At 57.6% G+C, this 22,020-nt stretch overlaps 6 protein-coding genes across 6 annotated transcripts; 3 read left to right on the top strand and 3 right to left on the bottom strand.

The window, feature by feature from the left end:
* Positions 1 to 1,039: 1,039 nt before the first annotated feature.
* On the top strand, positions 1,040 to 3,901 carry ACRALDRAFT_1074716 (uncharacterized protein). The gene is made up of 2 exons (XM_071018273.1): positions 1,040 to 1,886; positions 1,978 to 3,901. The coding sequence occupies exons 1-2, from the start codon at positions 1,270 to 1,272 to the stop codon at positions 3,494 to 3,496; spliced, it is 2,136 nt and encodes a 711-aa protein (XP_070876871.1). The 5' UTR covers positions 1,040 to 1,269; the 3' UTR covers positions 3,497 to 3,901.
* On the top strand, positions 3,897 to 5,028 carry ACRALDRAFT_1040028 (uncharacterized protein; the record flags this gene model as incomplete). Its single annotated transcript, XM_071015159.1, has 2 exons — positions 3,897 to 4,249; positions 4,342 to 5,028. Coding segments are annotated over exons 1-2 (759 nt in total), but the record flags the coding sequence as incomplete, so codon positions are not given.
* A 1,068-nt stretch (positions 5,029 to 6,096) lies between these two features.
* Positions 6,097 to 9,381, bottom strand: ACRALDRAFT_2025557 (uncharacterized protein; the record flags this gene model as incomplete). Its single annotated transcript, XM_071020323.1, has 1 exon — positions 6,097 to 9,381. One exon carries the CDS (start codon positions 9,379 to 9,381, stop codon positions 6,097 to 6,099), a length of 3,285 nt encoding a protein of 1,094 aa, XP_070876873.1.
* An 834-nt stretch (positions 9,382 to 10,215) lies between these two features.
* On the top strand, positions 10,216 to 11,270 carry ACRALDRAFT_207096 (uncharacterized protein; the record flags this gene model as incomplete). The annotated part of the gene is made up of 6 exons (XM_071022168.1): positions 10,216 to 10,364; positions 10,408 to 10,428; positions 10,526 to 10,744; positions 10,775 to 10,901; positions 10,981 to 11,210; positions 11,258 to 11,270. 6 exons carry the CDS (start codon positions 10,216 to 10,218, stop codon positions 11,268 to 11,270), a joined length of 759 nt encoding a protein of 252 aa, XP_070876874.1.
* Positions 11,271 to 11,623: 353 nt separating this feature from the next.
* On the bottom strand, positions 11,624 to 13,540 carry ACRALDRAFT_1061138 (uncharacterized protein; the record flags this gene model as incomplete). The annotated part of the gene is made up of 3 exons (XM_071016371.1): positions 11,624 to 11,813; positions 11,872 to 12,895; positions 13,069 to 13,540. The coding sequence occupies 3 exons, from the start codon at positions 13,538 to 13,540 to the stop codon at positions 11,624 to 11,626; spliced, it is 1,686 nt and encodes a 561-aa protein (XP_070876875.1).
* Positions 13,541 to 15,214: 1,674 nt separating this feature from the next.
* ACRALDRAFT_2025559 (uncharacterized protein) lies at positions 15,215 to 21,640 on the bottom strand (the record flags this gene model as incomplete). Its single annotated transcript, XM_071020324.1, has 3 exons — positions 15,215 to 15,252; positions 15,332 to 21,192; positions 21,282 to 21,640. 3 exons carry the CDS (start codon positions 21,638 to 21,640, stop codon positions 15,215 to 15,217), a joined length of 6,258 nt encoding a protein of 2,085 aa, XP_070876876.1.
* Between the last annotated feature and the right edge of the window lie 380 nt (positions 21,641 to 22,020).

The following is a 22,020-nucleotide window of genomic DNA, read 5'->3' on the forward strand; positions in this document are numbered from 1 at the left end:
ATCTGTTGGGCCTAGACGCCGTGACTTGTCTTTGACGTAGCCTGTCAAACCCACTCGGGACACAGACAACGAGTCTCACAATTGCTTTTCGACCGCTACCAAGTAAAACAAACAAAAAGGAAATTACCGTCTTGGTCGCAGATCGAGCTCGTCCCACGAAAGCGATACCCAGTACATTTCGGGGACTGTGACTTCATCTCAGTCGAGGGTTATCATGTGCCGCTGATCACAAGCTCTTTGTGTGCTACGATGCGTTTCGAGCAACGGGAACACACTTGGAACTGAAAATGTTGAACTTGGTGACTTTGGTGTGCGAATATTCAAGTACACTAGACCCCCCAAGCAGCCAAGTAGACCGCCTGCCCCCAGTATGCCCTTTGTACCTATTGTACCCACCTTGCCCACCTCACCCTTTTACAAACAATGTGCGTGTGCCTGACCTGGCGAGGAACGGTCACAATCTTCCCTTGTATGTACCTTGTAGGTACTCATAGCTTATTGTGTGGTGGTCCCGTCTTTGCTGACCGACTAGTAGGCCGTCCCGACGAGCGGTGTCGCTGTCCTTTACCTGGGTACTCCGCAGTATGCCGTCCATGGATCGCGTACTCCATCCTCACGATGCTATTGTTAAAAAAGGGCATACTCGATAACCTGGTACGGGAGATGAAAAGAAATGTTTGGCCGATCGTCTAGGTCCCACTGTACTTTGTTTTGCTTTTCCGTTTGACCTCAGTACTTTCTCGGTACGAGAGCAAGCAAGGGTGTACTTCCTATGAAAAGCAGTGACACGGAAATCACGATAAGGTGGGGTGGCTCTTGCAGACGATCGTCAACGCTGGCCTTGATGGGGACCACCCAGGGACCCCGGTACTGAACCCCTGCCCCTGGTCGCCCTGGTCTTGATTTGCTGGATGTTCCCATCTCTCCGCAGCCGAGCCCGCAGCCGCCCCAGCCAGCCCGCAACTCGACCCGCAGCATCGTCACATTCCCTTCGATTCCCTCCCTCGCCTTCTCCCCGCCTCGCCTGCCTGCCCACTTGGTAATAATTAATACCTTCACCCGTTGTGTACTCGGCGGCAAATATAGGGATACATGTATGATCCCGATCCCCCGCCCTCGGCATCTATCTGTCCTGTCCTTCGTCCTCTTGTCGTTACGGATTCTTTGTTCGTTCTCATCTTGGCGCCGTGTCATGATGATATGTCCGCCCTCCACGCCCTGAAATTCTCGTGATTATCATTTTGGCGACCTCATCTTCCCCCAACATTCATGCCTACTAGTGGACCACCGACGCTTGACATGGACACTCTAGCTTCCGCCGACGCTCCGGAGCTCCCCGAGTTGATCGTGTCCGAATATATCCGCCAGGTACTCCAACTACCTGACCTCGAAGCCCAGGAATCTTTCGAGGCCGACCTATTTTCCAAAGCCGCTTCTTGGGACATTCCGCTACCCAACCCCGTATTCGTGTTCCCGCCCGACGAGCAGAAGCGCAACACGGGCACCGAGTCCCAGGTCTCTACCGTTGCCACCTCCTATACACGGACCTTCTCGTCTGTCTCATGCGGCTCAGCCAGCACAGCTCTGACCTCGCCGTCCGCCACCGAGGACTTGCACGACGCGGAAGTCTTGCGAGGATCCTCCTCCTCGAGCAAGCCGTCGCGCACCCCGAGTTTCACTCACTACGACAAATATCTAGCCCAGGTCGAGTCCAACCCGGGCCAACACAAACCCAAATACCCCGAGTCCCAGACCCCCCGATCGCCTGTCGACTCGGTCCAGAGCCTATTCAGCGTCAGTTCGAGAAAGAATTATTTCGGCATCATGAATGGGATGCGCAAGATCAGGTGGGGAAAAAGGCATAGCTTTGAGCTGAACCGCCCTATGTGAGTGTCCCTCCCATTCATCTCCGAGGTCTCACCCGGGTGAAACAAGTAGTTCGATGTGTGCTGACTGACCAATCTTGACGGCTTTTAGTGCTTGTGTACGTTGCCAGGAAAATTTCACAAAGACGAGCGGTCAGCATGCCCTGCCCTGCGGCCACTCGTATTGTACGGAATGCCTGAGGCTGCTGGTGCGGCAGGCCACCATGGACGAGTCCAAGTTCCCTCCACAATGTTGCACACAACCGATTACGAGCTCAACCCTAAAGGCTGCCCTTTCCCGAGAAGACTCCCGCGACTTCCTAAGAGCAGTGCAGCAATTCAGTACACCATGGGAGTCAAGAGTCTTTTGTCCCAACGCGGCCTGTGGTGAGTTTATACCGCGCCGGGGCCATGGCAAGACCGAACCCCAACCTCCTCGCGACGTGGTTTGCTCCGAGTGCGGCACGGGGGTCTGCGTCACGTGCAAGAGTCACTCCCATGCCTTTGGCCAAGAGTGTCCCGAGGACTGGGAGCTGGGACGGGTGCCCAAAGCGGAGAAACCCAGGTGGATGAGGTGCCAAAAATGCAAGTGCCGTGCGCTGGTCGAGCTCGGCCATGACTGTACTCACACGACATGCCGCTGCGAGGCCCAGCTTTGTTACGCTTGCGGTGTCGTCTGGAAACCGTCGACCGGTCGCCCAGGCATGTGCCACGGGACTGGAGAGCTGGAACGGCGACGCGTGGAAGAAGAAGAACAAGGAGAAGCGCGACATGCCCCGTTCGAAGTTGCCGAACGAGCGCGAGGGACGGCCAACGTTGAAATCGACCCGGTAGAAAAGTGGCTACGAGAGCCTGGCGAGTTTACACGACTGCGACGTGACTTGGAAGACCAGCGAAGGCGGTTCAGGGCATTCATGGACCGGAAGAAGGCCGAGATGGGAGAAAGGCACGAAGAAGAGCGGAGGAAGGTCACGGCCAAGTACGCCGACCAAGCGGAGAAGATGCGAGAACGGCACGACAAGACGGCGACACAGCTAGAAGAGAGGCAGATCGAGGCCGAGATGGAAATGCGGGCGACGCTAGAACAGGAGCAGAAGAGCGTCCTGATCCGGCTCAGGCACATGGAAGCCTACTGCGACGGTCTGGGCCACAGCCCCGAGTCGGGCCTCCCGCCGCGCGCGGTGACGGAGCGCGACCTCCGCGAGCTGGGGCAGCAGTATAACCTCCGCGACGGCATGGCGCGGCTGCACGAATCCAAGATCAACGTGCTGCGGGAGAAGCAGGCCAAGCGCATGGGCGACCTGGTGGCGCGGCAGGAAGAGGAGGTCGACAAGTTCGAGGCCGACAGGGACCGGGCGCTGGAGGCGCTGGCGGCGACCGTCGCCCTGGAGGAGGACGAGTTGGCGCGCGTGTTCCGCCGGCGCGAGCTCGAGGTCCGCCGGCTGTGGCAGGTCAGGTTTGACATTCTGCGCAAGGAACTCGAGCGGAGGCACGGCGTCGCCTATGGCGCGTTTGATGTGGCGGCTGCGTGGTTGGAGGGCGACGAAGCGGACGACGCATCGTCATTGCCGTGGACTGGCTCGGCGGATGCTTCTTGGCAGCCTTCGACGGAATGGTTGTCTCTTCTTTGACGAGCTCGCCTTGATCCGGCGGGAATATCCAACACGCGAACCGATAATTACCACATCTCATATTGCTTTGATCGTCGAGATTGTTTTTTTTTTGTCTGACGTTGCTGATATAGTTGGGTCATGTCGGATTGGACTCGACCGAGAGTCGAAAATCATGCATTCTTTTTTCTTTTTTTTGTCATTTCTGGTCATTTCTGGAGGATATACCCCAGGGGATGGAGTAAATGAGAAGATCTCGATATTCATCTTTGCTTTTAAGATGGTTAGGAGGATGGGTATGTCGAGGTGGAAATGAGCGTACATTTAATACAGAATAAGAGGTCAACCAGCATCATTCTTTCGTTAGTACTTTGTACCTGTCCGAAGCCCTAGGCCACACCGACTCTCACCTAAGTGGGTCCCGGTGAGCTTATCAACTTACTAAGCGAGAGTATCCACAGTAGTCAGTTATCACTGAGCTTAGGTAACCTGGCTGTACCTGCCTCCAGGTCTGACCTCCCGAGTCCCCATTCACCCACATCACAACCTCCATTGTCCATCCACGCGACGAGGCCCTTCTTTCAGCACATCTACCTTGTCTTGATCCTTGCCATTCCACTGCTGTTCGCCAATTCGTTACTTGACCTTTGCCAACTCAACGGAAAAATAAGGACACGTAGAACACAAGCGAACACCATCACCATGCTCGTCTCCTTGACTGTCGGCAAGGTCGATGCCGGCGTCACGGTGCTCCTAACGCAAGACAAGCGCCTGGTATGCACCCGCTGCCCGCCCATTCTGTCTCCTACTCTCTCCCCTGGTAAACCAACTTTCAGTCCCTCCGTCTAACCTCCACTCCCCCCCAGATCGAGTTCCCATCCATCCTCCTCCCTCCCAACATCACCTCCGGCAGCATCGTCGACATCACCGTAGGCCGGAACCACGCCTCCGAGTCCAAAGCCGAGCAGGCCTTCCACGAGCTCCAGAACCGCATCTACGCCACCTTTGGCGCCCAGGAACCCGCCCACCCGGTCCTCCGCTGCCGCAACACGACGCAGACCAGCGTCGTGCTCGAGTGGGACCCCGTCCACCTCGCCACCGCCGACCTCCTCTCCCTCTCCCTCTACCGCAACGGCCAAAAGGCCGGCAACATCCCCCGCCCGCTGCACATGCAGAGCACCAAGATCAGCGGCCTCGCCATCGACACCGAGTACACCTTCCACCTCGTCCTCCGCACCACCGCCGGCGTCTACGCCTCGGACCGCGTCCCCATCCGCACCCACAAGCTCACCGACCTCAGCGGCGTCACCATCGCCACCGGCATCCTCCCCAGCCCCGCCCGCGACGCCCTCGCCGCCGCCGTCGACCGCATCGGCGCCAAGCTCGTCGACTCGGTCCGCATCGACACCACCCACTTCGTCACCACCGAGGGCCGCGGCCTCGCCTGGGAAAAGGCCGTCGAGAACAACATCCCCGTCGTCCGCCCCGAGTGGGTCGATGCCTGCGAGAAGAACGGCCGCATCATCGGCGTCTCCAAGTTCTACCTCGACGCCTGGCGGCCCGGTCCGCCCACCACCACCCCTGGCCCCGATGCCGCCGCCAGGGCTCCCGTCCAGAAGGACCTGCCCCCCGCACCGGCGCAACAGCAGCAGCAACAGGAGCCACCACCACCACCGCAGCAAGCTTCCTCGACGGCAGACAGCGAAACCGCCCCGGCGAGCGACGGTGCGCCGGCAGCAGCTCCGTCCAGGGGTTCCGTCAGCGGCTCTGAGAAACCGGACGACGACGATGAAGACGGTGACAGCGACAGAGAAAAGGACGAAAGAGAGGACACGGAACAAAAGACGCGCGGTGTCGAGGAACAGGATGAGCAGAAAGTGAGACTGGAAGATAAGGGGGATCACAGCCAGAACCTCGCCCTGCGGCCGGGAGGTGCCCTGTCCGCGGCCGTCAGCGACGACACCAAGGCCGAGGACGACCAGCCCGTGTCGTCGAGTCGGGGCTCGCTCCAGGACGTCGAGCTATAATTTTGCATTTTGAACTGAATGCGCGGTGCTGGCTGGGAGGTGGAAGCTGCAAGCATGTTGGAAGGGAAGCGGCAGTGCAATTCTCTTAGGGATGGGGTTTTATTGTAAATGTACAGACATTTTTAGGGTGGTATGTTCCCCTGTGGGTGCAAGCGACAACGGCGATATTTTTCATGGCACGACACCTCAGGCCAAGGGTTGAGTGAGGACCCTCATCCATATATGCCTTTGGTACCCAGTAATTCATTCCATTGCAGCGCAGCCGTGAAAATGGATACCCATGCCGAGAAATCAAAACGACTTATAACTAGCAGCTCGAGTGATCACCAAGTCCTACATTTCAGACATAAGGAAAATAACGATGGCAGCACGAGATAACGGGTAGGTAAAGTCATTCTCGATCAACATGTCCTGGAAGCCGTACCGTTCCACCGGCCGATCAGTCACATATCCTCCCCTCGTGGCGGTCATTCCGTGTCATCATCACATTTCCTCGTCTCTCGTCGCGCCGGTCAACCCCGTAACACTCCTCCCGTCTGCCGTCATTGTCCATCCATGCCCCCTTATCTGCCTTCTTTGCCCTCGAGAATACTCTCACTCGACTGACGAACACCCTGGAACCGTTACCGTTCGGCTGCGACCGGGACTCTCGAGACTCACTGGCGAACTGTCCTGCAACTCCTGAATCAGCGGCTCCATGGCCTCCAGCCCATAGTCTTTCAGCAGCAAGTCTTGCCGGAGAGAGGTGGGAGATGGTTTCTGCTGTTGCTGTTGACTAGGTGATCCGGGATCACGAGTGGAATCGCCGCATCGGACATGTTCTGTAGGCGAGGTGGTATCCACTGGGCCTCGCTCATCGAGGGTGCTCCGCCAGTCCCGTTGCCATCCACTGCTTTTCTTGCCATAGTCGTCCCCCATCCCATCCACGAGCCAAAGCCTTCGAGGGCCCCGAGACTGGTTTTGGGCGTGGATGCCGCGTTCGCTTGAGAAGACCTTCGTCGGACGAGTCGGATCAGATCCAGCCAGCCCTCGGCGGTGGCTGATCCTCCTCTCGACGGGCATCGCCTCAGCAGAATGTTCCCGGACATGGCCGGGGGACGGGATCGTGCGCTTGATGTCTTCTAGCTTCCGCTCGAGCTGGCTGAAGAAAATCATTTGTTTATGCTCCTGGCGCCGGAGGTCTAGCTCCAGGCGCTTCTGGTTGAGAAGGATGTGCTGGGCCAAATCGGCGGCACGAGGCTCGGACGAGAGACGGAGGCCGTAGGGGCTGTGGTGCGATATGACGTGGTCAAAACGGGAGAGCTCTACAGGCGAGTGGAAGAAGTCGCTGTCCGAACGTGTCGTCCACGCACGAGGATGGAAGACATCTTGCGCCGGTGGCTGTCCGCCAGGACCAGACAGCTGTCGGGTGTGCGTGGACGACGGCTGGCTTACATCCGAGGCTGGTACTTCATCCGCCGTCGCCGAGTATCGCTGCGGTGGGAAACCCCCACAAGGGGTCTGGGGAGGGGTCGGTTCGCTCGAACCCAATTCTGAAACGGGCGACTCGGGGACGGACGAAGTGCTCGGCGCCGAATCCGAGGTAGAATCCGAGGTAGAGCCCGAGGCAGAACCCGAGGTAGGCCAAATGTCCTCCAGTGTCATCACAGATTGGGCATCGATTTCGGGCAGGATGGCGCTCAGTTTCGGGGTTGGCTCTGGGCTGGGTGCAGATGAAGAACCATGAACGGTGGCTTCCTCTTCACCGGACGATACTGCCTCCTCGTCACTGTCATGTTGCTCCTCAGGAGAGACTATGTAGCTGAGCCTGGACGGCACGAGTCTTTCCTGTTCCATACGAGGCAAGGTCGCAGAATCAGAGCGGCGATGCGGAGTTTCCTGGAGCTCGGTAAGGTCCGCTTCCTGCACGAAGCTGGCCTCGGACGGTTCGTAGCTGCCGAAGCGGTCGAGGAGGGGGATCGAACTTGCCCAGCTGGTCCGCGTGAAGCTGTTGAACCGTAAGGATGGCATGGAGCTGATGGTACTGGTCCTCGCGGATGGAGTGTCTTCCGGTGCGGATGGCCTCGCGCTGCCGGGCTGCAGAAGAAGAGAATGACGGCCGGCTTGGTGGGCGTACGAGGCAGATTCCAAAGCTTCTTCGCTGTGGTCATGTTCCTCTGTGGCCGAGATCATGTCGCTCGGGGGACGGCTAGTGGTGGCTGAATACGCGCATACGTCGGGCGTCGATTCGAGAGCATCTTGGTCAGCCGTGGGAGGCCGAGAAAATTCAGGAGCAACAAGGTCTGTCACGGAAAGATTGCCCTCCCGAGAAGGCAGGCGAAAAGAACTGATGCTTGTTTCGGCCGTCTTGGGTCGCTGGGCCTCCCGTGGCAGGTCATCGCCTTTGCCATCTCGCGACTGCTGGCGTTTTTGTAGTTGTTCCCGCGCCAGTTGTTCCCGCGCCGCTGCCATATCTCGCAGCTTCAGGGACTTGACCTTCTCAGCGCGGCTCTTCGTTGAGACATTCGTCCGCGTGGATGAATTGCGCGCCGGCGCCGTAGACTCTGTTTGGTCCGTCTTATTTTCCGTTTCTGCGGCATGTGTGGCATGGGCTGACAGGGGTGGAGAGTATGCCAGCGCTGGTAGGTGGAGTGGCGAGTTTGGGGCGGTTCTCTCTGATGGTGTGTGCGGAGCACTTTCGAGCGGGCCAACCGGTGCCTTGAGGCTTGACTGCCTCAAGGGCAACTGCAGATGCTGTGGCCGGTTAGTCGAGAAGCGGGACGAAGGGGACGGCAGCGGCTTCGTAGGTGGCGACTTGGACGCGACCGGGGGCGGACCTCCGGCTGATTCCAGGAGATGTGTGGTGGTCAGCCAGGAGACGTGGACTTGACGGATGCGCTCTTCCACGATGCTTTCCGGGGTTTTTGGCGCTGGCGTAGTTGGTTTTGAAACCTCGACGTAGTCGTTCGGATCCATGGGCAATGGGATACGTGGAAGGTGGGTGGTGGAGGAGGTCGCTGGCCTGCTCCCATGCGAGCTCCCAGCCGATGTGGCTGGCGGTGACTGAGGCGGACTGATGGGAGCGTGACGAGCCCAGAGACGAATGGACGGATTGGAGTTTTTGGTCTGAAGCTTGGGCATTCGGGGTTTTCGGGTGCCCATGAAGAGCCGGTCACGATCGTCCTCTGTGGCTCCCCTGGTGACGCCGAGAGAGAGCGGGAGTCCGCCGTTCTCGTGGCCGGCCGCCTTCATGACACGATCCCGGGGCTCCATGGGAGGCGACGGTGGGAGCGGTTTGGTGGCATTGAAAGCGGCAACAGACCAGTCCGAGTTGGGACCTAAATGGCAATGCTCCATGGGAACGGAGATGGCGATGTGCGAATGGCCCCGTTTCGTTTTGGCAACCACGGTGGTGCCGGGCAGCTGGGGCCTGGGCAGCGGGACATGGTCCGAGGCGGTGGAATTGGGCCGTTGGATGCGGAGGCGGAACTTGTTCCTCAGCTGCTTCCACTTGCCGGGCCCCTCGGTGACCTCATTTTCGTCATCGTCGAAGGCCGAGGTAAGGTAGTTCTGGGGCGGCGGCGGCACGGTCTGTAGGAACCGGATGAGGTCGCTCATACTGGCCCGATCGCCGTCGTCTCCGGCACGGGGGCGGGTCCGGTGACCATCCAAGGAGGAGGAGGAGGAAGAGGAGTCATCGTGGTTATCGTCTGCCCTGCGCATGGCTTCATAGACAAGATCGTTGGAGGATTTGGTGCGAGGAAAGGTAGGCTTGTCGGCGTCATCCAGTGCAAAGGAAGAGAAGCTGGAGAAATCGAGTCTCGGAGCACCGGCGAGAGAAGAGGCGATGGTGACCTCCTCCCGAGGAATGGAGAAGGGAATCCTCTGCGTGGTAGTCATTGCTGGTAAGGATCGAGACGTATGTTACATGGACAACATGTGCACCAGCTGGGTATGCTGCCGCAGAGGAGGCGATGGGGCCCCGTGGGGAATGGAGCAAGGGTGTCTCAATAGTGAGGCGAGGATTAGAAAGATGGGAGAGGAGAGGAGAGAGGAATGAACAGTAGCCAGCGAGGAACGAGCGAGGCACGTAAAGGCCACCCGTGCCAGACGAGGTTGAGGAGGAGCAACAAGGCTGGTATGCATGAAGATCTGGGTGATATCGCCCAGTCTTATGAAAGTCCAGCAAGCCGGATTCTTGGGGAGGCGCCACACTGTAAATAGCAAAGGGGAATCACCCGAAGGGGTTGTCGGTGACGTGGGCAAGGACCGATATGTACGTTGTATCTCCAGCATGATCACGCAGTTCCCGGAAAGTATCCAGAAGCAATGCAAGAGTGAGAATGCGCCAACAAGCAGGAATCGAGACGAAAAAGAAATGGACAAGCAACGGTCCAGCCTATGGTGCTGGTGTGTCGTGTTGCCTATTACTACGGCGACATGCAAGTGAGTATGCACCTGACAGAGGCGCGAGACAAGATCTCCATGGCGCAGGCCATGGTGTTGTGGAGGGCCTGTAGGGAATCGTATATACCTCAAATGCGAACTCTGCGTGTGGGAGGAGCTGACTTGGTTGTAGAGCCTCCCTTGCACATGTTGATCTGTCTGGATCCTTGATCATGACTCGGCTGGCTGAGGCAGGCTGCGGCGGCACGAGGGACAAAACCTGGATGCCATGAGACAAGACGCGACATGGGATTGATAGGTCCTAGTGTAAGACACGGGGCTGATGTCATGCCTCGAGTCCTGAACATTCCATGGCGAGACTGGCTAGGGAAAGGACCTGGGGAACTGCTGGATGTCAAACAACACACCAATGGCTGGGTGAACGTTGCTTTTTGCTCCAACTTGGCCCTGTCCGGCGCGACTCGGCGTGGTCTAGCGTGGTATTTAGCGGGCCTTGGGGAAAAGAAGCAAAAACGAAAGTGGGAAATCCAGCGATGTGGAGTGAGGAGGGAGGTTAGGAGAGAAAAAGAAAAGAGAATAAAAAAGGATAAGGTCAAGATCACCGCTATTCCCGGGGGGTGGTGATTTCCCGAGCCAGTCGATACCCGAGGCCGGACCCCAGCATCGATCCTGCCTCCAAAGTGGCCTGGACCTTCCTAGACGAGCTGCAAAGGAAAGAGGGGCCGGGCGTAGCTGCCGTAGTCGCAGATGAGTACGTCTCTAGACATAGTTATGACTCTACTTGCATGGAAGCGCAATTGGACAGGAAAAGCATGTACTCCCCTAACACGGAAATATTGAACCGTCCCGTCCGTCGGTAGTTCTTACCTCCCCATCAACCACCAAGACATCCCCTGCCTTCCAGCCCATCGGTACATGATTTCACTTTTTCATTCTTTTTGCTTCTTTTTGCTCCTTTATTCTTGTCCCCTTTCCTCCCTGTTCTCTGCTTGGCCGCCAACTTTGATGACGACGTTTCTTACGAATATAATAGAGGCCATCCGTACGTTGTAAGTGGATGTAGACCTGCGGCACTGCAAAACGACGAGTCAGTACCCCGTCCCCCAAACCGCGTCCCAGGGTGTTTGTCTGGGTCAAGCAGCTTCGAGACGCATCAAGGACAGGATCTACACTACTGCAAAGCTGTACGTTGTACGAGACCATCGGAGTTTCTTCCTTGCTTGTAACGCGAATAGCCTTGCCCACATGCGATACAATCCCAGACACAACTTGGCTGCAGCCTCCCTGCCTGCTGTTCTGACGGGACTTGCCGAGACCTACCAGTGCACTACTAAACTACTATCCCAGCTCTCATTGAACCCATGTCAAGCTGTCGTATATAAGAGATGATAAACAGCGTCGTTCGTTCTTTCGAAACTCTTAGAGGGGGGTTCGTCTCAGAGTAATACCAAGCCGTGTGTGGACTTGGCGGGCTTTGCACTATCGCTCTCCCTTGATTCTTTCAATTTTGCCTCGCCTGCTCAAAGAGAAAGCACATCGCTATGTACCTATTCATATACAGTTTTCGGGTCATGCCCTTCTAGTTTCAGTCGGCAGCCTGCTAACAGAAAAGACGGGTCGCATCGTGTTCGTACTAGTCCATCGTGCGTGTACTAACCGCAGATGGACCGACAGTTGTCAAGTCAAGTCATCAGATATCACGGCCGGTACGGTGACCCAGAACACAGACGGTCTCCTAAGCCTTGTAAGGCTTGGGCCTGACCATGAGCTCGGGCCGCACCAACTGGTCAAACTCCTCCCCCGTCAGGGCATTGAGCTCCATGGCGCTCTCCTTCAGAGTCAGGCCCTTCTTGTGGGCGTTCTTGGCAACCTTGCTGGCCATGTCGTAGCCAATCTTGGGGTTCAAGCAGGTCACCAGCATGAGGCTGATTTACCGTTAGTTGTCTGTATGACATGTACATAGCAAAGAACAGAAAAACTCACGATTCCTTCATAATGCTGGCAATCTTCTCCTCGTTGGCCTGGAGGCCCTCGACCAGGTTCTTCTCAAACGACCGCATGCCGTCCGTCAGGATGCGCACGCTGTGCAAAAAGTTCCGGATCATCAGCGGCTTGTACACGTTCAGCTCAAACTGGCCGTTCATGCCGCCAATGGTAGTGGCCACATGGTTGCCCATGACCTGGGCGCACACCATGGTCAGGGCCTCGCACTGGGTCGGGTTCACCTTGCCCGGCATGATGCTGCTGCCGGGCTCGTTCTCCGGCAAGTTGAGCTCGCCGAGGCCGCAGCGCGGGCCGCTGCCGAGGTAGCGGATATCGTTGGCAATCTTGCTCAGCGACCCGGCCAGGGTGTTGAGCGAGCCGTGGGCCTGGACAATGGCGTCGTGCGCCGCCAGGGCCTCGAACTTGTTGGGCGCCGTCCGGAACTCGGTGCCCGTCATCTTGCTGACCTCCTCGGCGATGCCCTCGGCGAAGCCCTCAAACGAGTTGATGCCCGTGCCGACGGCCGTGCCGCCCTGCGCCAGCAGGCGCAGGTCCGGCAGCGACGACTCGACGCGCGCCACGCCGGCGTCCAGCTGCGCCACGTAGCCCGAGAACTCCTGCGCCAGCGTGAGCGGCGTGGCGTCCTGGAGGTGCGTGCGGCCAATCTTGATGATCCCCTTGGCCTCAAACTCGACCACCTTCTTCTGCAGCGCCTCGCGCAGGCTCTTGATGGCCGGGAGGAGCTCCCGCTCAATCTCGAGCACGGCCGCGATGTGCATCACCGTCGGGAACGTGTCGTTGGACGACGCGCTGCGGTTGACGTGGTCGTTCGGGTGGACCGGCCTCTTCGAGCCCATCTGGCCGCCGAGGATCTCAATGGCCCGGTTCGAGATGACTTCGTTGGCGTTCATGTTGGACTGCGTGCCGGAGCCCGTTTGCCAGACGACGAGGGGGAAGTGGTCCATGAGCTTGCCTTCGGCCACTTCGGCCGCGGCTTGTTGAATGGCCCTGCCGATGTTGGGATCTGTTCATGCGTAGGGGCGACAGGGAATGTCAGCAAGGGTTGACATGTTCAAGGATGAGCTGTAGCGTTTTTTTTTTTCGTTTTTTTCCCTCCTTTTCTTTCCGCCTTCTTTCCCCTCTTTTCCTCTTTTCCTCTTTTTTCCCCTCATTTTTCAATCAAAAAACCTCACGTACCGAGACCATAGCGCATATTCACAGTGGCAGCGGCACCCTTGAGAATACCAAAGGCCTTGACAATCGGAGGCGGCATGCGGTCCTGGGGCTGGTTGATCTTAAAGTTCTCGAGCGACCGTTCCGTCTGCGCACCCCAATACTTGTCCGAGGCCACCTGGATCTCGCCAAAGGCATCGCTTTCGGTTCGTGAGGCAGACATCTTCGCGGTCGTATGTAGCCCTCTCGCGTGGGGGAATGTGGTGAGCTGGATTCTAGGCGTGGTCGATAGCGACGACGATCGACAAAAGGCGGAACTTGAGGTAAAGGCGGCGGAGGATGAGGTGGAATTGGTGGATAGGAATGCTTGCTGCTGCTGCTGCTGCTGTTGGTGACGTCGGAGTCCGCATGCCCTCGGCACCATACTGGAGCTAGTCACCCAGGACTTGGCCGAATGAGGGGCACAGCCCCGAGACGATGCGACCGATCGGAGCATGGTTGGAGATGTCGCAGTGTGTACTTGTCAATTGATGACTGATGAATTCACGTGCGACCAAAAAATAATTAATAAGAATTAAATGAGATGGGGAAAGGGGAAAAAAGGTCCCGTTTCGTTCCTTTGTTTTAGGTGATACGTCTCTGTACCTAGGGAAGAAGAAAGGGGGAGAGAAAAAGGAGAGGGAAAAAAGACGGGTTGAGAACCCAACAGAATATTTTTTTTCCTCTTAATTCATTTAAAGAAAAAAAGACGTTGAGTCGCCGCCTTGACGATTCTGGAGCCGGGTCAAGGTTCCGATGCCAATGTGTAATTCCCCTGGCCCGGTTTGCCGGTTCATTGACAAGCCCCTAATTAAATCCTAGCCTCGTCTGAGTGGTACATGTACATTATCTAGGTACCCATAGGATTTCCTGCTATGTCCCCTTGGTCGTCGGAAAGAGACTTGTCATTCAGCTCTCATGGGACGTAGATACAATGCAACGACGTACATGAATTGTCCATATAGTCGATAATACGGATTCTTGCCGTTTTTCTTCCGTTGCCAACGCGGGACGAAGGGCGATGTCAAGACTGTTGCCACGGCAAGATACATGTCAGATATAATACCATGTACATATACATGAAACTACAGAAAGACCCTTTCTGTCACGACAAGGCAGAGCTCAATTTCTTTGGTGCACAACGGCACAACGACATGGAGTCTCGGAGCACGGGAACAACTATGATCCGAGTGGGAATCAAGCCAACCCGGTTTATCCCGACTCTCGAAATCGGGAATAAGCAGGTAGTGATACTCCGTATATACGACGGATACGTATCGGCAAACAACGACCATTCGAGACCCTTGCCGCGTCTAATTGGCTGCTAGTTTCACCCTGGAACGGTTCATCCCGGGGGACCGAAGGACAACGGCCGAGGAGACCGGCCGGCTCCACGAAATAACCGGCGCACAGAGAACTGCGGCAGATATTCGTGTCCAGCGTCAGCACCATCCACGTCCTGTGCTTCCCGTTCATTTAAGTCTTCTCCATAGATGGCTCCATCGAAGTGGTGTTTGCACCAGGACGACACCAGCATGGTGAGCTCTTCCATCCTTGGGCTTTCCGGAATGCGATCTCGGGCCAGGCTTTACCCACTTAGGATATACTCCTTCACTTACGCTTCAGTCAGGATTTGAACGAGTCCGACACTACGAGACATATCTCTGCGCTGGTCCGGTCCTGTTTCTCGTCCGTCCTGGCTCGTCCACTCAGTCTAGCTTGCGGCGTCCCTGTCTATCTATACCGCTCCGTGATTTTATCCCTTTCGCATCCTCTCCTACCGTGCACCTCCGTGTAATTCCCACCATGCCATGCCCGTCGAACAAACCATCTATGCCGCCTCCCAAGCTGTTGATCGACCAGTAATTCGGACGCTGTATGACCAAACCAGGCATCATATCCCATGTCTTGATGTTACAATGCTACTTCATGCAAACCCGCCCGGAACGCCGTGTGCTGTGCAAATGTCCCTTCAAATTGTGTGAAGGGGTACGACCCCCCGTTGTGAAACCCGAGAAACGAACCTCGCTTTTCTTTTTTTTTCTTTTTTTGTTTTTGGGCGTTTTGATTCCAGCGTCGGCCATATTCTCAACGTCTGCCCGGCTTACGTTGAATGAACATGCCGGCTCCGTCAGGCTTCTTCTTCTTCCTGGGGACCGGTCTGTGATTCTGTCCTTGGTTCTGTCTCGCGCTATCAGCAGCTCGTCCCCCTCGCCAACTAAGAACAAGAACGACATCCTCGACTTACCCTCTGCTGGAGTCGGTTCACGAGATCCAAGCCCGTCGCCGTGTTCCCAGATGTCGTCCCACTCGAGGCCGCTGGCATGGGTGGAGGCCGTGCCGGGGGTACTAGACCGAGAGCCACCATGGCTGATGGATCCGTCGCTTGCTTCGGCGGTCGCGGCTCCTTTTGTTCCCTCATCATCGCCTTGGGTCCGGTCGGCGGCGGCCTCGCCTGATCGTTCGGTCTCGGGCCGCGGGGCTTGTTTGGCGGGCCGGAGGCAATCTGTCATGGTTGGGTCAGAATCGGCTGTTGAAGGCGTCTCCTTCTTCTTCTCCCTCCTAGTTACACATACCCTCTTTCCCGTCGGTGCGCCGTCGTGATCCCCGTCTCTCGGTCTCTTTTTGACGTCCGACGTCCGTGACGATTGCGGTGCCGGAGTTTGTATCACAGGCGCTGCCGCATCTCGCGCCACTGCCGGTCGCAGTTCGCCGCGCTCGTTGATGCTATCAGTTCGACTCGTAGCCCAACCAGATCCGCGGTTGTCTGTGGGCCGGCCAGCCGGAGCTCGAGCGGCCGCAGCATTAGCGTCGCGCATGCTGACCTCTCGGTCGCGCGGGCCAGTGGGGGCAGTTAGTGCAGAGGGTGCAAGGGGTGCAAGGGGTGCAGAGGGTGTCAAAGTTACAGCTGGCTCCCGTCGGGGCTGAGCCGGGGGAAGGGTCCCCGGGTTCGGCTTGGAGAGCATCGACATGATATCCCCTCGCGTGTACAGGTTACGCTGCTTCGCGTCCTCAATCAGCTTCGCCCAAAACTGTCCCTGCACCAGGGCCCTCGAGTCGCCCAGGATCCAAAGAGACGACTTGGCACGCGTCAGACCGACGTTCATACGCCGAATGTCCTGCATGAAACCGATACCGCCCGTCGGGCTCGCTCGCACACAGGAGAAGATGATAATCTCGCATTCCCGGCCCTGGAAAGCGTCGGTCGTGTTGAACTCAATCTCCTGCGTCACACCCTCGCCGTACCGGCCCGTGAAGCGGCTGCGGAGCTCGTAGAGCTGCGCCTTGTACGGCGTGATGATGCCGATTTTGCCCTTCAGGTCCTCTTGCTGTCCGTAATCGCGGCGGAACCGTTCGTAGATTTTCATGGCCACATTGAGCTCCTGTACGTTGACCAACGACCGACCCCTCTGTCCCTTCTCCTGACTGCCCTCGACGTCGAAGAACCGGTACGGCCCAAGGAGCGGGCTGCTGTGCCAAGGCCGACGCCGCAGGGCGGCCATGTCGTCGCCGTCAATGAGCTTGCCCTCGTAGAATTCCTGGCTGGGGAACCGACTGATCTCGGGGTGCATGCGGTACTGTCGGTCGAGCATGTGAATGTATTCCGGGTGGTTGCGCTGCATCCGAACGAAGAGACTCTGATCGTAGCCAAACTTGGCCGCCGACTGGGACAGCACCGTCGGGGGCAGCTGCTTGGGATCGCCGACCAGAATGCACTTGGTACAACCGTACTTCAGCGGGATCAGGGCACTCAGCTCCACGCACTGCGCGGCCTCGTCAATGATGACCGTCTCAAAGTCCACGCTCAGGTTCTTGAACATCTCGTGGCCGCTGCCGCTCAGTGTGGCGCAGAGCACCTGCGACGAGTCCAGGATCTCCTGCTGCACCTTTTTGCGCTTGATCTCCATTTCGCGGGAGAGGGTATTGCCGCTTTCCTTGTCCGCATCGATCTGCGTGCCAATGCGTCTCTGCTCCAGCCTGAGCGAGTCCGTCTCATTCCGCAGGCGCGAGTACATGTCCGGGTCGGTGGCCCGAGCTGCTTCGAGCTGCGGTCGGAGTTCCGCCAACTTGGTCTTGATCGCCGCAGCCTCCGAGTGGAGCTTGTCACGGCCGGCCTTGAGGTTTTCCTTGGTGGTGTCTCCCTCCATGCGCGCCTTGACCAGCTCGTCCAGGGTCACGTCCTTGACAGCCGCATTGATCGCGTCGCTTCTACCCAAGCGTAGGACATTGACTTTTGTGCGGGCGCCGTTCGTCGAGATGACGCCTTGTTTGAGCCGCAGAACCAGCTCGTCCACGGCCGCGTTGCTCGGAGCGCAGACCAGAATCTTCTTGGACGCGTTCGTCGACATGATGGCGCCGACCATGGCGATGATGGTCTTTGTCTTTCCCGTGCCGGGCGGGCCCTGAACGCACGTGAACCCGTCATTGTCCCTGGCTCCCAGGATGGCCGTCGCCTGGGCCGGGTTGAGCTGGTAGGTGTTCATGAGGAGGCGGATGGCATCGTCGCTATACTTTAGAATAGGGGAAGGCTCGGCCTTGAGAATCTCGTCCATGAGGTCGTAGTACTTTAAGCTCTCGAGCGCCGCATACTCACGCTCGATGGTCGTCATGTTGGTAATCTTGAGCCCGTACAGGTCCGAGTTGATATGGAGGCTGCCTTGTAGCGGGTTGCTCTTGGAGTTCAAGCGGTACGTGACCTCGAGAGAGTCCCGTTTGTACGCCGTTTTCCAGATTCGCGCAAGCGCATGCGGCTCGCCGGGGTCGTTGAGGGGCGAGGCCGACTTGGAGAAGAGGATGATGTCGCCCTCGGAAAGGCCGCGTTCCTTGTTCTCGGCCGCGGGCATGCTGGCCGTCACCTCGAGGAACCGATCAACGGTCATCCGGGAGGCGATCCTGATGCCGTAGCTCTTGGACGTGGCCTCGTCCTTGGACGTCACGAACGATCGCCAGGCCTCGGATATGAGCAGGTTCCAGAAGGTCTGTCGGTACTGGTCCGGGTTCATGTACGTGTCGGCCACCCGTTTGCAGCTTTGCAGGTTGGGCGGGTCGTTCCCTTCGTAAAAAATGTCCCACTCCAATATGGCCTGGTGCAGCTGGTCCATGGGCGGAATCAGGCGAGCCCGCATGTCCTTCGCCGAACGAATGATCCTCGTCTTCTTGACGGGGCCCCGTGTCTTCTCCAAAAGGGCGCGCTCTCGACGCCTCGTCGCCTCGTCGACGGCCTTTTGGCCTTGCTCGTTCTTGGCGATGAGGGCCTGCACATCCCCATCGTCCGAGTCGTCGTCCTCATCATCTTCGTCGCTGTCGACCATGATGGCGCTCTTTTGCGGCGCATGGTCCTTGCCCACAACGCCGCCCAGGCCCTTGATTTCCGTGCCTCGGAGGGCCTTTGCTTTGGCGATGGCCGCGGCATCTCGCTTCGCCTTCTCCGCCTTGGACGCCTTCCTGGATTCGATCAGAGCAGCAAGGCCCGGATCTGGCTTCGCCCTCAACGTCGGAACGAGAGACTTCAACTTGGACGTGGTCGGCGTCTGGCGCGAGGTTATCTGATCGAGGATCGATCGCTTCTTGTCCAGGGAGCTGCTCAGCTCCAAGACATCGTCCTTGTTTGACCTCGGCTTGGACGACGCCGCCGACGACGCGGCAGATTTTGACCAGGCATCGATGGTGCTTTGCTTCTTCTTCTTGAGCAGCTGCTGCGACGGCTGCACGGCGACGACCTGCACCTCGTCGTCCTCACCGAGGGCCTTGAGCAGCTCCGCCCGCTGTTGGTCGTTGGCGTTTGACGGGACACCATACCGGCCATCTGGGCCCTTGATGCAGATGGACCGGATCATGTTCTTGGGTTCCGGGGGGATCTCGTGGTCGTTTTCCCGAAGCCTAGTCAGCAGCCTGGACACCACCTTGACCGTGACATCGACGAGGTATTTGTCCCGGAGACGAATCATGTACACGATAGGGGTGAGATGACCCTTCGGATCGCCCAGTAGCATGTGCATCCGCGACTGGAGGCTGTCGTCGCGGTTCTCGGAGGACTGGCCCTTTCGCCGATCCGGCTGCAGCGCCGAGGCGATAAGGCCGCACTGGGCGGCGAGGCTGTCAGCCAGCTCGATGGTATCGCGGCAAAAGTCTTCCATGACCTTGACCTCGACCTCGCGATGCCAGTGAGACCCGATGGTTTCGAAGGCTCTTCTTATGTACGCCCACTGTGTCTTCCACCAGGTCGAAAGCGCGGCATCTTCGCCGGCGTCGAGCTCGCGAGAACGAAGTAGTCCAGACGTCGGATCCGAGAGGGCAACGAGAACGTTGCGGCCCGTGGTGATGACGGGGATAGCGGAACCCCATGTCAGGATCCTCGACTCGACGAGCTGCCTCACGCCGAAATTGAGCGACGCGAGGGTATACTCCAGACGATTTCGGAGCAGCACGAGCAAGGCGTCCGAGTGCGAGAACTCTTCGGTCAATGTCTTGATGACCTCCTTGCTGGCGTCGCGGAGGTCCTCTTCGGCGTGGAGATTGAGGGCCAGCACGGGGCGGATGAGCTGTCCCTGATAGAGCAGGTTGCTGAGATCCTCCTTGGTAAAGTCGCAAAGGAGCTGCATGATCCCGCCGCAAGCTGCGGCCGTCTTTTGAAATTCGTCATTGAGACGCTTGCGCACCTGATCGATGGAATCGGGTTCCTTGCGCCTAGGTCGGAATCTGTCGAGCTTGATCAAGGGTCCCATGGCGAGAACCATGTTCTGGGCGAGCAACATCCTGCCAGGCTCGAGAAGTTCGGAAAAGGCCTTCCAAAGAGCCGGCGAGTCTCGCAGCACGGCCTGTTGGAGTTGTCGCACAGAGGCACCTTTTTTCCCGAGGTCGTCAACGTCTTCCAAGCGCAGCCTCTGATGCTCGGCGGACATGACCTTGGAGTCCAAGCTCAGGGCTGCTTTGATGACTTTCATGGACGCGCGGTGAATGCCCAGAGCGCACGAGGCCTGAGACTCGCTAAGAAAGGCCTCCCTGATGATGTTACGGTAGTTCAAGGCCTCGTTGAGCGTCGAGTTGACCCATACGGATATGGTACTCGACGTGAGGTTTACGGAAGGATCCAGGAACGACTGCAGGACGTGTTCGAGGGCGTCTAGTCCGGCCCGGATGCAGGCTGCCCTCCCCACGTCGCCCAGCTCGGGATTCACGAGCTCTCTGGTGAACAGGAGACGGAGCAGCAGTCCGCAGGCGTCACTCTTTTCTGACAGCTGAAGCGAGCGAATCCATGTATCGATCCAGGAAATCGTCGCGCATTCCACGTGACTGGAATCAGAGTCGGGCGACTGCATCACAAAGGCTACGGACTGCGCAAGTAATCGTCGGATCAGCGGCGTCATGAAAATCTGCTCGACAACGACGAACGAGCGTGCGTCGTTGATGGTGTCGCGAATGACTTGCGGGGCCGTCTTCAGGATGGTGGACAGGGCTTGGATGACGTAGAGCAGGATCGCCTCGGACCTGCAGTGGATGTGGCTGAACAGGAGATCACCGAAGCGCGGTTGCGTGTTAAGGCTGCGGATGCCGCGCAGCATGACTTCTCCGCCCAGGGCCTTGAGGATAAAGTTGATGCCCTCCCAAAACTGCTGCATGTCGGGGTAATGGTCGACATTGTTCGGGTCCCACATGGCGGCCTTCTCCAGGATGGGAACTAGATGATCGTGGATGGCCCAGTCAAACTGGGTTTGCCTGACCGACTTGGGGGCGATCCGTTCCCACGACTTGACGGCGAAACGGTGGCGGGTCGGGTCTTTCTCGAACAAGAAGTACGTCATGGCCGGGAGGAGTACGTTGTCCCCGAGCTTCAAGGGCTTCTTGCTCGATAGCCGCTCGAAGACGAGCTGGAAAAGCATCCTCCGCTGGGGGTCGCTAAGGTAGGCCATGCAACAGAGGGCCTCGAAGATGGTTAGGAGCACCCGTCCCGATTCGTCCCCGAGGTCGGCACGCGAGAAAGCCCTATTCTCCCTCTCCTCGAACGTCTCGATGATCTCTTTCGCCCAGTTCAAGCCCTCATTGATCCTCGCAAAATCGTATCGGTGCAGGTTATTTTCCAGTTGCTGGGCTACCTGGTCATCCCATTTGCTGCAGAAACGGACTGGTGAGCTCGCAAACTCGAAATGCCGAAATGTCCAGCGACGACATGGGTCTGAGTTTTGCGGGAACCAACTTACGCAGCGAATTTCTGAAGATATTCCTTACGGTGCATGTGCCAGTTGACTACGCATTTGTCGCAGTCGTGCAAGGCCGTGGACATTCTGTCATTCCACTGATCTAGCCAGACACCCGCCTTATCCTTTGGATAGGCCGTCAAGAGGCTCGTCCAGTAGGCAAGATCTAACCGGACCTTGGCATCTTCTAGCCTGTTCTTCTTCTCGTCGAGAGAGATATCCACACCATCTTGTGTTATATCGTCGTAGTCCTCAAAATCATCGTCGTCGACCTTGGCACAGAGCAAATGTACGCTTGCCGGTATCCTTCGAAATTTCTTGAAATAGTCTTCGACCAGGTCGTCAACTTTGTCAAACTCCATTGTCTCGAAAAGGTACGAGACACAAGCTCATGTCGAGGGGGAATAAAAGGGAGGTCGGTCTGCTCCAGGCAAGAGAGTCGGGATCGGTGATCGCTGGATCGGGGTATATGGCGGAAGGAATGAGTTTGAGTCGGGAAGGTGACGTTGGGATGGAGGCTGATGGTCAGTCTAGCAGCAAGCTGGGCCTCGAGGTCAGCTCGCAATGAAGCAAGATAGATCACTGCTGCCGCAGAGAGTATATGTTATGTACGAGCAACGAGGCAAAGGCTTTGCAGTCGGAAGGAAGAAGCTTGGACAGAACCAGGAAACTAGCTCTGGTTTCTTCGAATAAGGCAAGGGAGAAAATTAGAGAAGTATAATTATCGCACAATATAAGAGAA

The sequence above is a fragment of the Sodiomyces alcalophilus genome, assembly GCF_042370955.1.
Source record: "Sodiomyces alcalophilus JCM 7366 unplaced genomic scaffold ACRALscaffold_2, whole genome shotgun sequence".
Taxonomy (NCBI): domain Eukaryota; kingdom Fungi; phylum Ascomycota; class Sordariomycetes; order Glomerellales; family Plectosphaerellaceae; genus Sodiomyces; species Sodiomyces alcalophilus.

Excerpts from the sequence above, each read along its gene's own strand:
- ACRALDRAFT_1074716 (XM_071018273.1), top strand. The coding sequence starts at position 1,270 with ATGCCTACTAGTGGACCACCGACGCTTGACATGGACACTCTAGCTTCC. Across the intron at positions 1,887-1,977 it reads TTTGAGCTGAACCGCCCTAT|TGCTTGTGTACGTTGCCAGG; the intron begins GTGAGTGTCCCT and ends GACGGCTTTTAG.